We start from the raw sequence: 15579 nt of genomic DNA on the forward strand, positions 1-15579 counted from the left end.
CTCACTTTAACTTAAACTTGTCACCCACTTTAATGCAGTAAAATCCTCCATCTGACGCTTGGATGCTGCTGATTCTTGGGCTGAAGGTTGTTCTACTCTGGCCCATGATGAACTTGCTGCTGTAACTCAGTGGTTTGCCATTATGGAGCCATATGGCTGAGAGATCTTCACCAAGAGGTTCACAGAGGTGTATAGTTCAGGCAGAAAAAGTAAAAAACCTCAACTTAAAACCATTGAGTTTAAACCAACTTAGTTCATCCACTAACAACGCAGTCAGTTTAACCCACAAAAACACGAACATCAGTCTAAATCAATCAAGACCAATTAAAACTGAAATTATTGTCAGTGTAATGATTTTTATTTGAAAATGTATTTTTTTGTGGTTAAATGATTGCCAGGTACATTTTTGGACAAAACTGAAGATCACACTCTCTCTTTTACTCACCCTCTCACTCTCAGAATACACACACACACACATATATATAGGATTTGGTTTTTATCTAGATGATTTCTGTTTTTCGCTGGAACCCCAGGCCATATAAGTAATCCTCAGCTCCTTCAGCTTCTTGACCTTCTCCATGCTTCCTGCCTCCACCAGCCTCTCTAGCAGGAAGTCCAGGTGCAAAAGTGTGCAGTTAGCAGCTTTCTTCAGGGCAATCTGCTCCAGTGTCATGATGGCCTGATAGGCTTCCTCCACCAGCCTGGACTTCTCTGCTACTTCTGTCTCCAGCTCTTGCTTGACTTTGCTCAGTATGTCAACTTGCTGCCCATACTTCTGCTCATACTCCCTTTTCAAATCTTCCTTTGTCTTTCGGACCCTCCTGGTCTTCGTGATGTACATCTTCCCCTCTTTCACGTGCTTGCTGTGGTGACACTTGTTGGTGCAAACGGTGCAATAATTGTCACTCATCACTTCACACCATGAGAGGTTTGCGACCCACCAGCATCCTGGGTAGTGGCAGTTCTCCTCACAAACGGTGCAGCAGGTGGCCTGACCTGAAAACCAGCCAGGATTCCCAATGGGAACCTTTTCTTTGTACATTTCCTCAACCTCAAACGTGACGTTCTTCAGCTCCACTGCTCGCTGAGTCTGTTCCAGACTTCTCAGCTTCATCTCAATCCAGGAAATCTTTTCTTTTATGTTTTGGACCGCAGCTTCCAGCCTCATGCGTTCTCTCAGGACGCCTTTGGTCATGTTCACGCTTCTCTTCTCCACTGTGCTCAAGAATGTTTCAAACGTGGCGATGCTCTCCATTCCACGTTCCCAGGCCAGCCTGTACATCTGCTCGTTCTTCTCCACCAGCCGGACCTGATCAGGCTGACGGTTGTTGAACAGAAAATGAACAGGAACTTGGTCTTTGTTTCTCGCACAGGCGACTTTGGCTTTATTTATGGCATCAAGGGCGTTTTGGGGTGGCATCCCATCTGAGTGTGTGATCATCACCACTGTGTTCTTCTCCACATCTTTACCGAACAAGGACAGAACTGCATCAAAGACGTAGCGCTGGAACTCAGTGAGACGATTCTGACTCGCCTTCACAACCAGACACACAGCATCAATGTCGTGGACCCCGTTCTTCAACCGGAATAAAGTCTGCAAGTTCTGAGAGATCAGCTGGTCGTACTGCAGACCTCGAGTGTCTCCATATCCAGGAGTGTCAATGACGGTGAAGGATGTTTTATGTTCTTCAAGGAAGACATCGTAGATGGTGATGCTTTTTGTTTGTGAGACGGTCTGGTCTTCTTTAGCTTCAGCATGATGAACTCCAGCCTGGTTTTCTGTGATCTGAAACCACACTCTGTCCTCCAGCTTCACACCTAGAACATGGTTGACCAGGGTGTTGATGAGGGTTGTCTTCCCTGATCCAGTTTCTCCAACCATTATGATGGTTCTGTTGGTTTTATGGTGGTCTTGTTTTCCAAAAGACCATCTTCTAACCGTTCCCTCTTCATCTAGAACTTGTCTTTCCATTGGAAGCTGATAAAGTTTCGGACATTCTGATGGTATCAACACACTTCTGCTTATTAAGTCATCAAGGAATCTTTTCCTGTAAAGCAATTATGAGAAGATTAGAAAATTGTAGACATGTCTTGTCTTTAAACTTTATTGATCTATTTTAGTTCTGGGCAACTTTCCTATCTTCTGTTCCAATCTGCTTTATTAAAACGGATTTTCAATAAAGGTTTTTTTTAATCTAGACTTGGACTGAAGACCAAACACAAAGACAGCAAGAGAACCAGGCTGTTCCAATTCTGGGGTTTCTTCAAATGTCAACCACAAACGGACTCATTTGATGAATCTGGGTCCAATCTTTCCCATTATTCATTGTGTGGATGCTTCCTGAAGCTTTCACAAACATTCAGTTAGAGTTACCACTAAACTGGAGGTTTTCATCCTTTTTTTCTCCAATAGACGTTCACCCCTCCATCCCCTCTGGCTTCGGTTTTCCATACTTACTTGTGTGACTGCAGTGATGGATTTTGTTCTGTTTAAAGAAAGACAGAATCAACATTTATGTTCATACTTAATGCAACATAACTTAGTCAGCGAAGGATTTCAAGACATCGTGGTTTTTAAAACGACACGCTGCTGGTGATCAGTAAAAGTAGACAACTGCTAACCACTTTTATCTCCTCATGGTCTAGAGATGTTCAGGTCCATTGTTTATCATAACCTCTCTTTTCTACTGTAAGACGGGACGTCGCGGAGCCATGACATTCCTGTGCCTTTGTTGTGCATGGAGATTCAACACCTCCGTTTTGCATGTCCTTTGTCGGACGGCATTGCAACAGTTGCCGGTCCTCCCCCGAGCCAAACGTGTGAGGTGTCGGCCGTCAGGACCGCCCACTCTCTTTGTCTTCCCCAGACGGGAGGCACCGGGGGCGTGACGTCAGAAACAACAGGTTCTGATTGGTCTGTGACAGCTTCCTGTAGGCCAGGTGTATAAAGATCTGTTCACGTGTGGGGAAGGAGCTTCAGTTTCTTTCCCAGCTTCCTTTCCATCGAAACCGGATTTTCCGTTTTTTGAGTCTGCTCCTTCTTCTCATTTTCTCCTGGCTTCTCTCTCTCTCTCTCTCTTTACTTTTCTTTTCATTTTGGTTTTCTCTGTAACACTGGTACATTTTTAGATATATTTTACAACATTCACATGTAATAATTTACCCGTGTTAATAAATTAGAAACTGTTCATTTTTTAACCTCTATTGTGCCACGCCTCTCTCTGCCAGGTAACATCAAGTTGGAGTGGTTTGAATACAGTGCTTTTGTGGGTAGAGAGAGAGCTTTTTTACTCTGTTCTCCCACAGTTTTTACACTACTCATTTCAGTTCTGTGCAAACAATGCTAAAAATAAAAAATTATGAACACGTTACTGGTAATAATGACACCTGACGGACCTGCGCAGATGGTTTTAGTAACAGGTTCACTCTGCTGGCCGCTGCTCAGCACAGTGGAGACGCTGATCACGTTCTCCACGTCCGGTTCTAGTTCCGCTAGAGAACACTGGTGAGAACAGGTAGTGATGGTCTTCTCCCATTTTCCACCCCTGAAGACAGTGACCAGGTATGAGATGTCCTCCACTCCGGCTGGTTTACTCCATGATAAGGAAGCAGATGCAGATCCCACATCAACGTGCAGGTGCTGAGGCTGAGGAATTTCTAGAAAAACATTTAATTTACTATTAGCTGACGAAATTCTGACACTTAAATTCTGCAACATGAATACCTGTGAGGACTTTTGCTGACACACATGGACTTTGTTGGTCTCGGTCACCATCACTGATGGTGGCTACAGAAAATTCATACTCCTCTCCTGGACTGAGACCCTGAAAGGTCATCTCCACACCCGGAACATCCAGAGTGTGCTGTTTCCCTCCCTGCCTCCACTTTATCCTGAAAATCTGGTCTCCAGCCAGACCTTCAGGAGCTCCCCAGCTCAGACACACCGAGTCTGAACTCACTGAGGTGACCTGGATCTGACCAGGAGGAGGGAGACCTGGGTGTAACGAAACAGCAGAAGATCAGTAAAGGAACTTGATAAATTATCCATCCATTTCTAAATGGGATTTTATTCAACTTTACTGTCAGTCCACAAGAAATGTACCTTCTCTGATTAGGTGACCTTGTGCTCTTGAATAAAGATCCTACAGAAATAAAACCACATTGTATAATAGGCAAAAAAAAAACGACAATGATGAGAAAAATGAAGATCTAGACAGACGTGGCTGGTGAGAACTGAACAGATAAAAGATCTGAAACGCACAGCACACCTTCCAGTAGAACAGAGCAATATTCCCCAGGTCTTCAACAGATGAAACGATGAGTGTGAAAAGGCGATGCAACATCAAACCAGACATGTAAACCGGTGGGCGATATCTGACACCATCACATGAGTGTCCAAAACGCAGGAATTTAAGCGTGATCTTTAATTGACGTTGAGGTATCCAGCTCGGTTCCTTGAGATCTACCGTCATTATACATATTAAGTTAATTCAGCTGTAACTAATGATTTTATTAAGTTGATCAAATGTGATTTGGCATTGAGTAGGATGGAAAGCCCTGCATCTGAAAGCCACGTATCTGAACACGGAGGTCACCAGGTTTTACTTGATATCATCTCGTCGTCTCTCCTGAACGAAGCCCTCTGTATGTCTGCGGTCAGACCGGATTTTCCGGTTCATAAATACGTTTCAGCGCTTGGAGACTGTAATTAATACTGTAATTAAAGCAAACGGCGCTTCAACACAGAACTAGTTTGAGGGGGTGCACATTCACGCAACAGCCTTATTACAGGTCACAGCGTACAGATCATATTAAAGAATGTAATTAACCCGCGTCTGACCTTCAGATCAGGAGAAAGAGAGATGTGGAGGTTTTCCCCGTCGAGGAGGACGATCTCGTGCTCTTTGGTATCCAGAACTCTTTGTCGAACTTTTTCAGTCACGCAGGAGAAAGAAATATTTCTTTTATTATTATTATTGCTGTATTAATAAAGTGCAGTTTACTCAAGCTTAAATCAAATGATTTTTAACATTTAACACAAATGTGGGGAATTCTGGGATTGAAATTGCTGGATTATCAGGGCCACATTAAAAAGTATAATAATGTTCTCCATGTTGTACCAAGCATCACCATTAACATTTTTAATAATCTTCACCACTAAACTGATGACATTTTTATTACGTTTCGGTCCTGTTATAAAATATAATAAATGATTACAAAACAGAGCACATCATTTCCTACATATGATGAACGTTCTCTGAATGTTCTCTGAATGTTCTCTCCACGTTCAATGGGGACTTGACTCCACCGTTCAGGGATCTATATCCTGGTTTACGGTTTATGCAAACACTGTTATGAAAGGCTGAGGGCGGGGTTATAAAAGAATCACTCATATGTGGGTTTTTTGGAACTGAGGTCCTTGGGGGGTTTAAATATTTGACAAAACTCTCAAAAACTGATTTTTTTTTTCCTACCTTTCTTTTTCAGGAAAGAGATCTTGTAGACGTTCTCTGCTACGTTTTCTACATCCCCACAGTCTCCACCTCCTGACTTCCTTGTTAGTTGAAAGTAGACCTTAATTTTCATCTTCTCTTTGTCATTCAGATCCTTAGCTGTGAAGAAGACATGGTGCTCCATGGTCGAGTAGAAATGTCTCCACCACACGCCTCTCTGTTCTGAAGATAGATTGTCCACGTCTGAGCACTTTTACTTTCGCTTCAGCTTCTTTAACACTCTGTCATGTGACCAGTGTTGAGCAGGAACATGTAGAACCTTCTAAAACATGTTGTAACGTATTTAATATCGCGCATATTTTTATGGGTACAAAGCAGCTTCAGTCTAGTCAGAGTCTGACGTCTTATTAGAAACGTGGAACGACTAAAAGTGATTTTCATAGCCACCTAAAAGACCTAAAAAGGTTTATTCATTTCGATCGTGTAGCACGAATGTCAGCACAGTTGAGCTGGCAGGTTGGAAAGAGAACGTTGTTCAGGTGAAACTCCAGAAACTTGGTTGATGTGGTGGCTGAGGCCACACAGATGGTGTTTTTGTCATTCCACCCTCAGAGCACTGCCCTCAGAACAGTACGGGGCGGGGTTCCACCACCAGAGTACTGAGGGGGCGGGGCTCCATCCTCAGAGCAATGCAGGGGCGGGGTTCCACCCTCAGGGTACTGCGGGGGCGAGGCTCCACCCTCAGAGCACTGCCCTCAGAACAGTACGGGTGGGGTTCCACCCTCAGGGTACTGAGGGGGCGAGGCTCCACCCTCAGAACACTGCGGGGGCGAGGCTCCACCCTCAGAGCACTGCCCTCAGAACAGTACGGGTGGGGTTCCACCCTCAGGGTACTGAGGGGGCGAGGCTCCACCCTCAGGGTACTGAGGGGGCGAGGCTCCACCCTCAGGGTATTGAGGGGGCGAGGCTCCACCCTCAGAACACTGCGGGGGCGAGGCTCCACCCTCAGAACACTGCGGGGGCGAGGCTCCACCCTCAGAGCACTGCCCTCAGAACAGTACGGGTGGGGTTCCACCGTCAGGGTACTGAGGGGGCGAGGCTCCACCCTCAGATCACTGTGGCTGTAGACACACAAAGCCGTACAGCGTTAATGGTTTCTGTGTTTGGGGATAAAAGCTGTCTGATCAGAACCCTCATCACCTCATCACCTCAACACCCCCACCTATCATAACAACATCGTCATATTTCACATTACGGTTCTGAAATGGCTTTCTGAAGAGAATAAAAGATACTGTTCTCCAGTGAACATTCTTTTCATCAATAAAACATAAACTGAGCCCAACAAATGAGCCAAAAGTAGAGAACGTTCCATCGGTTTTTAAAAACCATCATCAGCAGTCAGATCCGCCACCTGCTGCTCCCTCCAAGTCACAATCACCACAGCACCCCCAGGTCAAAAGCAGGGATGGAACCCTCAAGGATTCAGGGGCAGAGACGAACCTGCTTGATGTCGATCTGGCAACTTGTTGGTGTCTACCTGTTACTTGAAGTGAACCTCCCAGGACCGTCCTGGGGCTGGACGAGACCCACCGCGAGGAGTCCGCACTGTTTTACCTCACAGCCACCCCCACGGCACCCTTGTGCTGGGTTATCCATGGCAGGTCCTGCCATATTAGCAGAGTCCACACTGAAGTTAACAGGTGTCCCCATAGAAGCAGTACTCCTCATGGAACAGGAGACTCTGGTCTCACATGCTGGACGCTGTCAGTAAAACACTTTTATTCTACAGGGATTTCATGTTACAGCTGTGTGCATTTTCAATAATTATATCATATCATAAATACGTATACCCAACACACCTGGTAGGCGGTGAAGTTGTTAATAGTGGAAGAGCATCTTCCTTCATCTCCTCCCACTGCCAATCAGCCGGACTGGTCGACTGAAATCTCGACAGCCTCACTTGCGTCCCCTTTATATAAAATTCCCCTTCTTATAAAATCACATTCATAGATCCTACACGGTATGATATGCAGTGAAATGCTTTTAGAACTCGGTTGGAGCAGTGGCGGCGGCAACCTCACCGGCGCCATCTTGGTTGGTTTAATTTTTTTTTTTGTGGGGGGGTTTGACGAGTGACTCTGATGCGGATGTTGAAATGCTCATTGGATTCAGCGAGAGTTTGTCCAGAACGTGAATACCGTAACTACGGGCTCGCAAGATGGTGCAGGAGCTTCAGCTTTTGCCAACTGGAGTGTCAGCGTGAGCTTGAGCTCAGAAAGTTGGAGCAGGAGGTTGGAATGGAACGTGACCAAGAACCAGCGGTGCTGAGGTGCTTTTGTGTAAAGCTCCAGTTCGGGTTAAGTCTAGGATGGCTGTCGTATGGCGGTGCGTCTGTTTTGAGGGACTACTGTCTCTCTCTCAGGGTATTAGTCCCCAGAACAGTGTGGAGTTCCCAGTTTCCTCTATAATTTCGTATTTCTGTGGAAGTGGGGAAATCATATTTGGTTGGACCATAGCTTGCGTAAGTTCTGCCCTGTTATATTTTTGCTTCTGACTGAGAAGTTGGGGGTCTGTAAGTGTACTGTTTGGTTTTCCACCGCTTCTTTTTGGACCTTCGTCATTTTTGATTAGAGATTTGTTGAATAGTGCAGATATTGTATTTGAGGAGGAATGCTTCATCTTGTGCTCTTTTGGATCAAATAAACAAAATGTAATGACATATATAAAGTTTAATTAGAACAACATCAATATCAGATTGGGGTGTGTGTGTGTGTGAGGCGCTGGCATCATGCGTCCTGAGCGGTGAGGAGGGTATTTCTTCTCGGTAGAGACAGTGATGGTGTACTCAGTTCCAGGATTCAGGTTGGTGATTTCTGTGCTCCATGAATCCGTGAAGAAGGACTTTTCCAAACTCCCGTCACTGCAGTAGGAGATCAGGAAACAATATGGACTCTTCATCCAGCCATGTGACAAAATCCATCTGAGTTTACAGGACGTAGTAGAGACCGAGACGACAGTCAACTCCTCAGGAACTGGGAGAGCTGGAGCACAAAATATATCAAAGAATCAGGAACAGGAAATGTGCAGAACATTAAAAGTGATGAAGTGAGTATTAAACAGGAAGTTCCGCCTCGACAGGAACTTGAAAAAGTGCTGCACTGTGACGGAAATTAATAATGTTGTAATTATTAAGATCGGACCTGTGTGGATGTTGGTTGAAGTTTCTTGACTCCTCCCTCCGTGTTTAACCTCGGTCCAGACAGTAAGCGTGTACGGAGTGTCTGGTTTCAGCTCTGTGAGTTCTGTCCTGGATGAATCTGTAGAGATGGACTCTGTTTTACTCCCTTTACTCCAGTAAGAGATCAGGAAACTGTGTGGAATCTGATCCATCCCATGTGGTGGAATCCAGCTGATCTTAGCAGATGTAGCAGAAACTGAGACCACAGTCACCTTCTCTGGAGCTGGAACTCCTGGAAATGATTCTTCTTGATTATAAAGTTGAATAAATAAAATAATTATTAGGTAATATTAATAAGTCGTCTCCCTTACGTGTACAGAAGGGTCTAGTGAGCGTCCTGCTCTTATGTCCACTGCTCAGTACGGTATGGACACCGATCGTATATTCTGTTGCCGGCTTTAATCCAGATAAGGAATATCTGAGGTGATCAGTATAAAAGATCTCCTCCTCTTCACCATCACTACGGAGGGACAGCAGGTAGGACGCCTGGTCCACTCCTTCAGGTTTACTCCATGTTACTGAGGCTGATGTTGTACCTTTGGTCACTGAGAGACATTCTGGTGGAGGGATCACTGGAATGAAGAAGATGTTTATAAATGGTTTATAAATGAAAGATCCTTTAATAAACTTGTGTGAACTTCTACCTGTACAGACGGATGCCGTCACACTGCGACTCTGACTGCCAACGTCACTTAATGCAGCGACGGAAAATTCGTACTCCTTTCCTGGTCTGAGTCCATCAATGGTGACTCTGTGAGCTGCATTCATGATACATTTCTGGTCTCCATCCTGGTTCCAGGTCAGTTTGAAGCTCAGGTTCCTGGTCCATCCTTCAGGAGCTCCCCAGCTCAGAGACACAGAGTCTGGTCTCACTGAAGTAAAAATGATCTGTCCAGGAGGTGGCAGAGCTGGGAATGAAGAACAGGTCAGGAAGGTCAGAACATACCTGGTTAAAGTGAAGTGAAGTGATTGTCACATGTGATACACAGCAGCACAGCACACAGTGCACACAGTGAAATTTGTCCTCTGCATTTAACCCATCACCCTGAGTGAGCAGTGGGCAGCCATGACCGGCGCCCGGGGAGCAGTGTGTGGGGACGGTGCTTTGCTCAGTGGCACCTCAGTGGTACCTTGGCGGATCGGGATTCGAACCGGCAACCTTCTGATTACGGGGCCGCTTCCTTAACCGCTAGGCCACCACTGCCCGTTAAGATGGGTCTGGCTTCCTCGCACTGTCACAGCTCTTCACAGGCTCATCTTTCAACATTACCAACCTGTGCATACAGATGCTGAGACGTTTGGACTTTGCTTCCCATCATTGCTCCATGTGCAAACCCTGAATTCGTACTCTTGTCCTGGATCCAGTCCATGGATCTCAGCATTTAAACCAAGAACATCCAGGTGGTACTGTTTCCCTCCCTGTTCCCAGCTCATCCTGAACCTCTGGTCTCCAGCCAGACCTACCAGACCTTCAGGAGCTCCCCAGCTCAGAGACACAGAGTCCGAACTCACTGAGGTGACCTGGATCTGACCAGGAGGAGGGAGACCTGGATGGACATAATAGTCATGGTTTTCACAACTTTCAGTTCCATATCTGAGATTATAACCAGTAATTAGTCCTTAAATCTGCTTTACCTTGCCATTTTTGGATCATCTGAACCACAGGTCTGCTCTGATGTCCACTACTCAGGACAGTGGAGAGAGTGACTGTGTATTCCTCATCAAAATGCAGTCCATTTAAGGAAAACTGGAGAGATGTAATTGAGTAGTTCTTCACATGGTTCCCTTTACACCAGACTGTTAACAGGTAGGAGACGTGCTCCACGTCTGGAGGTTCATTCCATGTGAGTGAAGCAGAAGCTAGATGCCTCTCCAGTTCCAGGTCTTCTGGAGGAGGGACCTCTGCAAGAAAACAAAAAGGTACGAGGGCTTAGAGAAGAACGGCTGATGTTAAGACTCTCCTGTAAATCAGATGGTAGATCAGATGTATCTGTTACTGATTTTTGCAATCTGTAGGCCACACCCTCACAGATACGCAAGATAAGGACCACAAATTTTAATGTAATGCTAAATTATTATAATTCATATTAGCTAAAAAAATGTTCACTACTTATTCTACATTGTTCCAAGTTTTCACGTCTAAATCCGAGCAACCGTGGTCTGGGGACAGTGGGGTATATGTGTATATGTGAGTTATGATATAACACTGGGAAGTTATTATTACAGTTTTTATATGTGACGGATCTGAATTTGAACAGTTTACAGTTCAGTCTGTAAAACTGAAACTATCACAGTGACTCCGCCCCTTCCCATGTAACACGCCCATATGGGTGGTACACAGGTACCAGACAGGTGGTCCATATCAGCCCCATCTTAATAACCCCAGAACCCAGATGGGGGGCAAGAGTCGCCCCTGATTTACCTGCAGACATGAAGAAGACTCGGACCAACATGGACCTCGCCGCCTTTTCTGGCTTTTGGATGTTGGGGGCGGGTCTACTTTAAGAACATAAGGACCGCGCAAGCGGAAAAATATATGGTGTTCCTGCTTTTGAATGTCTGTTGAATGAGTAACTAGACAGATTTGAATATTGAACATTTACAAGTACATAACTCCACATGTGTTCATTCATAGTTCATTCACGGGCCAGTGGTGGCCTAGCGGTAAAGGAAGCGGCCCCGTAATCAGAAGGTTGCCGATTCGAATCCCGATCCGCCAAGGTGCCACTGAGCAAAGCACCGTCCCCACACACTGCTCCCCGGGCGCCTGTCATGGTGCCCACTGCTCACTCAGGGTGATGGGTTAAATGCAGAGGACAAATTTCACTGTGTGCACCGTGTGCTGTGCTGCTGTGTATCACATGTGACAATCACTTTACTTTATAACTTGACTTTATAGTTTTGATGCCTTCAGTGAGAATCTACCAATGTAAATGGTCATGAAGATAAAGAAAACATATTGAATGAGAAGATGTCCAGACTTTTGGCCTGTACTGTATGTACAGTGGAGGAAATAATTATTTGACCCCTCGCTGATTTTGTAAGTTTGTCCAATGACGAATAAATGAAAAGTCTCTGAACAGCATCATTTTAATGGTAGGTTTATTTTAACAGTGACAGATAGCACATCAAAAGGAAAATTGAAAAAATAACTTTAAATAAAAGATAGAGACTGCATTTCATTGAGTGAAATACGTATTTGAACTAATACTTAGTGGCAAAACCCTTGTTTGCAAGCACAGAGGTCAAACGTTTCTTGTAGTTGATGACCAAGTTTGCACACATTTTAGGAGGAATTTTGGTCCACTCCTCTTTGCAGATCATCTCTAAATCACTAAGGTTTCGAATCTGTCTCTGTGCAACTTTGAGCGTCAGCTCCCTCCATAGGTTTTCTATTGGATTAAAGTCAGGAGACTGACTAGGCCACTCCATGACCTTTATGTGCTTCTTCTTGAGCCACCCCTTTGTTGCCTTTGCTGTATGTTTTGGGTCATTGTCGTGCTGGAACACCCATCCACGACCCATTTTCAATTTCCTGGCAGAGGGAAGGAGGTTGTCGCTCAGGATTTTACGATACATGGCTCTGTCCATTTTCCCGTTGATGCGGTGAAGTTGTCCTGTGCCCTTAGCAGAAAAACACCCCCAAAGCAAAACGGTTTCCACCTCCATGCTTGACAGTGGGGACGGTGTTTTGGGGGTCATAGGCAGCATTTTTCTTCCTCCGAACACGGCGAGTTGAGTTAATGCCAAAGAGCTCAATGTTGGTCTCATCTGACCACAGCACCTTCTCCCAGTCACTCTCTCAATCATTCAGGTGTTCATTGGCAAACTTCAGACGGGCCTGCACATGTGCCTTCTTGAGCAGGGGGAACTTGCGAGCACTGCAGGATTTTAATCCATTGCGGTGTAATGTGTTTTCAATGGTTCTCTTGGTGACTGTGGTCCCAGCTACTTTGAGGTCAATAATTAACCCCTCCCGTGTAGTTCTAGGATGATTTCTCACCTTTCTCAGAATCATTGAGGTAGGATCTTGCGTGGAGCCCCAGACCGAGGTCGATTGATGGTCATTTTGTGCAGCAACAGTTGCCACCTTCCCTCCCAGCTTCTTACTAATGGTTTTGTATCCCATTCCAGCCTTGTGCAGGTCTACAATTTTGTCTCTGACATCCTTGGACAGCTCTTTGGTCTGATATGGACCACCTGTCTGGTACCTGTGTACCACCCATATGGGCTTGTGTCACAGAGAGCACCAGACCAGACAGAGAGACGGCGACCCGGAAGCGGAAACGAGAGCGGGCAGCGTAGAGTATAAAAGTCAGGTAACCCCGAGGAGACGCTGCCCGCTCTTTGAGTTGAATGTATTTCCCAGAGACGCTAGTCTTGTTTTCCCCACGTCCAGCTGACTAGAATCCACGACCACGACCTTTGCCTGTCCCCTTTGTTACGATGATCTCCTGACGGATTCCACCTGGACACCATGACCTTCGCCTGCCACTGACACTGAGTTTGCCTGCCCCTTGTAAGAAGACGATCTCCCCGCTACCCCCCACGAAGCCCTAGTTCCCTCCACGCCACGCTGCGGCGCGCCCACGACTACACCTCCGGCCTCCCTCTCCCCGACCAAATGCCTCCGGTCCTCCTCCCCAGCGCGTCCTATGTCTGCTCCCCGTGCGACGACTTGTCCCCTTGCTCCCAGCATGCCTGCAAATGCGTCCCCGAACTCCAGCAGTGACAGCTTGTTACCTGGGAAGGGGCGGAGTCACTGTTATTTAACACTAATTAGTGTCACTTTTACTGAACTTTTACTTTACACTGAAAGTGTTAAATTGAACTCTGATTTGGTGTGGATCAAACTAACACTGCACAGGGAGACCTGGGATTGACAGCACAGTACCAGTGAAACAGATTAGAACATATAAACCCTGAACTCTAGATAATCTATAACTTCACACACACAGGAGCATACAGTACCTCTGTTGACAGGAAGCTCTGTATGAAGGTTCTGTATAAATGAATAAAAGAACGTAAATGTAATAATTGAACCAGAATCCTGTCAGATTGTGTAGAAGAACGTGGTTGTAAGCTGTGCTGTTGTACCTGATGTCCTTGTCCAGGCTGGATAATGATGATTTCGTGTCCATTATGCTCCACCATTGAACACAGGGCACAGACGGGTTGGTGGTCGGTGTTGCAGTAAAACTCCATCTGTCGGTGGTGCTGCTGACAGAGTCTCTGCTCCACGTCTCCGGTCACCTCCACCAGTCGGTGTCTCTGCAGTGCAGGAGACATGTAGTGCTGCCGGACGTGGAGGGGACAGTAGGAGGAGCAGAAACCACACAGAACTGCAGCAGCTCCACAGTCAGAGCTACAGCTGCCAAGAAAAGAACCTACAGTCATTATACCATACCATCATTATATGTTCTACATTATACCATCAAAATACAATCTTTGGAAACAGAAATATTTACTCTGTGATGCCACTCAAGTCTCCAGTCATGTTAGGTGGCTCCTCCTGTGACTTGTCACTCTTCATGGACAGAACACTGGGAACTGGGGAGCCTGGTTTTCCCTGCTGGCTGCTGCGAGGAACACAGAATATAAAAATGAATAATTCCATGTACTTCATTTCAAAACATCTACAGAGTAAAGTAGACCAGTCATACACAACCAGAATACAATAAATGGAATATGGAAATGTAACAGATACCCTGCGATGCCCCTGACGTCTCCATCCATTTTAGGCTGATTCCCGTCGAGAGACACTGGGAAGTCTGCTCTTCCATGTTGGGATGGTCTGAAGATGAAAATAAAATGAAGACATGAAGATAAAAAAATATTTTCATATATATATCTGTGATTTAAACTGCCTCACATATTGACTGTAGGATGAACAGAAATACCGGTTTGAAGTTCCCCACCCTGTTGCAGTATGAAACATGCTGGATCTTGTCTCCCGGTGAAGGCCTTCTTCGTGAAGACCTGCTCCATTAGGTGGGTTTAAGCTGTTCTTATGGAACGTGGAAGTTCTGAGAATTTCTCCTGGAAAGAAATAATAATCCTGTTTATCAAATCAACACAAATGAAGAGCAGCATCATTCTTTTAATAAGTGGCCCTGTATGTAGAAAGAGTTCATTTGCTTATTATCACACTGTACATCCAGGACATCATGAAATTACTGACGAGTAAAATTTTACTTTGAATATGTAATATCTTTTCATTTCTGTTCTTCTAAGATGCAAACTTGCCTCTATGCCAAATTCCACTACAATACGACCCTGTAGGAGCAAATATGGACTAAAGCATGAATTACGAACAAATACAAAACCTACCGTTTATCTTCAAACTGGGAACGATCCAAAAAGTGCGCAACGTTGCTTCGTTTCACCTCCACAGCGGAATCCCGTCTTTCTTTTCTTCTCACCTGGATTCAGAGCGAAAGTGACTGATTCCCGGAAAGAACCCAGAAAGTATCCTGAAGTTCTGCTGAGCAGCCAGTAGGGAGCAGCGGTGAATAATCACATTCTATTCAGCAATAATTTCATACTAAATATTTACATTTACGGCATTTATCAGACGCCCTTATCCAGAGCGACTTACAACCAGTAGTTACAGGGACAGTCTCCCTGGAGCAACTTAGGGTCTTGCTCAGGGACACAATGGCAGTAAGCGGGATTTGAACCTGGGTCTTCTGGTTCATATACGAGTGTGTAACCCACTACCACCCTACCACACATTTTAGTCTTTAATAATTGAATCTAATTCTGCTATTGATTATTGATTATTACTGCATATTGATTATTACTTATACTTGCTGTATTGCATTATTAAATATTCTCAAGATATTTGTCTTGCTTTTGTTATGTTGTAGAGGAAATTAAATGCTTCAT

At 45.2% G+C, this 15579-nt stretch overlaps 2 protein-coding genes across 4 annotated transcripts; both read right to left on the reverse strand.

Annotated features, from left to right (window-relative positions):
- Positions 1-336: 336 nt before the first annotated feature.
- On the reverse strand, positions 337-6003 carry LOC114790172 (uncharacterized). The gene is made up of 7 exons (XM_028979980.1): positions 5475-6003; positions 4841-4929; positions 4103-4142; positions 3725-3994; positions 3397-3657; positions 2459-2486; positions 337-2048 (listed from the first exon to the last, which is right to left on the reverse strand). Exons 1-7 carry the CDS (start codon positions 5635-5637, stop codon positions 497-499), a joined length of 2403 nt encoding a protein of 800 aa, XP_028835813.1. The 5' UTR covers positions 5638-6003; the 3' UTR covers positions 337-496.
- A 1547-nt stretch (positions 6004-7550) lies between these two features.
- On the reverse strand, positions 7551-15154 carry LOC114790196 (fibronectin-like). 3 transcript variants are annotated; one of them, XM_028980042.1, is made up of 12 exons: positions 15022-15154; positions 14610-14730; positions 14399-14485; positions 14160-14270; positions 13789-14062; positions 13663-13693; positions 10327-10593; positions 9966-10238; positions 9336-9599; positions 9003-9263; positions 8654-8923; positions 7551-8494 (listed from the first exon to the last, which is right to left on the reverse strand). In XM_028980042.1, the coding sequence occupies exons 2-12, from the start codon at positions 14627-14629 to the stop codon at positions 8187-8189; spliced, it is 2166 nt and encodes a 721-aa protein (XP_028835875.1). In that variant the 5' UTR covers positions 14630-14730; positions 15022-15154; the 3' UTR covers positions 7551-8186. The 3 variants fall into 3 exon arrangements, with proteins under 3 accessions (XP_028835875.1, XP_028835866.1, XP_028835858.1); XM_028980033.1 differs by having other exon boundaries at positions 14592-14730; XM_028980025.1 differs by having other exon boundaries at positions 7552-8494; positions 14564-14730.
- Between the last annotated feature and the right edge of the window lie 425 nt (positions 15155-15579).

The sequence above is a fragment of the Denticeps clupeoides genome, chromosome 1 (genome assembly GCF_900700375.1).
Source record: "Denticeps clupeoides chromosome 1, fDenClu1.1, whole genome shotgun sequence".
Taxonomy (NCBI): domain Eukaryota; kingdom Metazoa; phylum Chordata; class Actinopteri; order Clupeiformes; family Denticipitidae; genus Denticeps; species Denticeps clupeoides.

Coding starts and splice junctions, on each gene's coding strand:
- LOC114790172 (XM_028979980.1), bottom strand. CDS start 5,637: ATGGAGCACCATGTCTTCTTCACAGCTAAGGATCTGAATGACAAAGAG. Junction 4,930..5,474: donor CTCTTTCCTGAAAAAGAAAG/GTAGGAAAAAAA, acceptor TGACTGAAAAAG/TTCGACAAAGAGTTCTGGAT. Junction 2,049..2,458: donor CCATCACTGCAGTCACACAA/GTAAGTATGGAA, acceptor ATTGCTTTACAG/GAAAAGATTCCTTGATGACT.
- LOC114790196 (XM_028980025.1), bottom strand. CDS start 14,679: ATGGAGCAGGTCTTCACGAAGAAGGCCTTCACCGGGAGACAAGATCCA. Junction 14,486..14,563: donor GTTCATCCTACAGTCAATAT/GTGAGGCAGTTT, acceptor TTTCATCTTCAG/ACCATCCCAACATGGAAGAG. Junction 10,239..10,326: donor GATGATCCAAAAATGGCAAG/GTAAAGCAGATT, acceptor ATGTCCATCCAG/GTCTCCCTCCTCCTGGTCAG.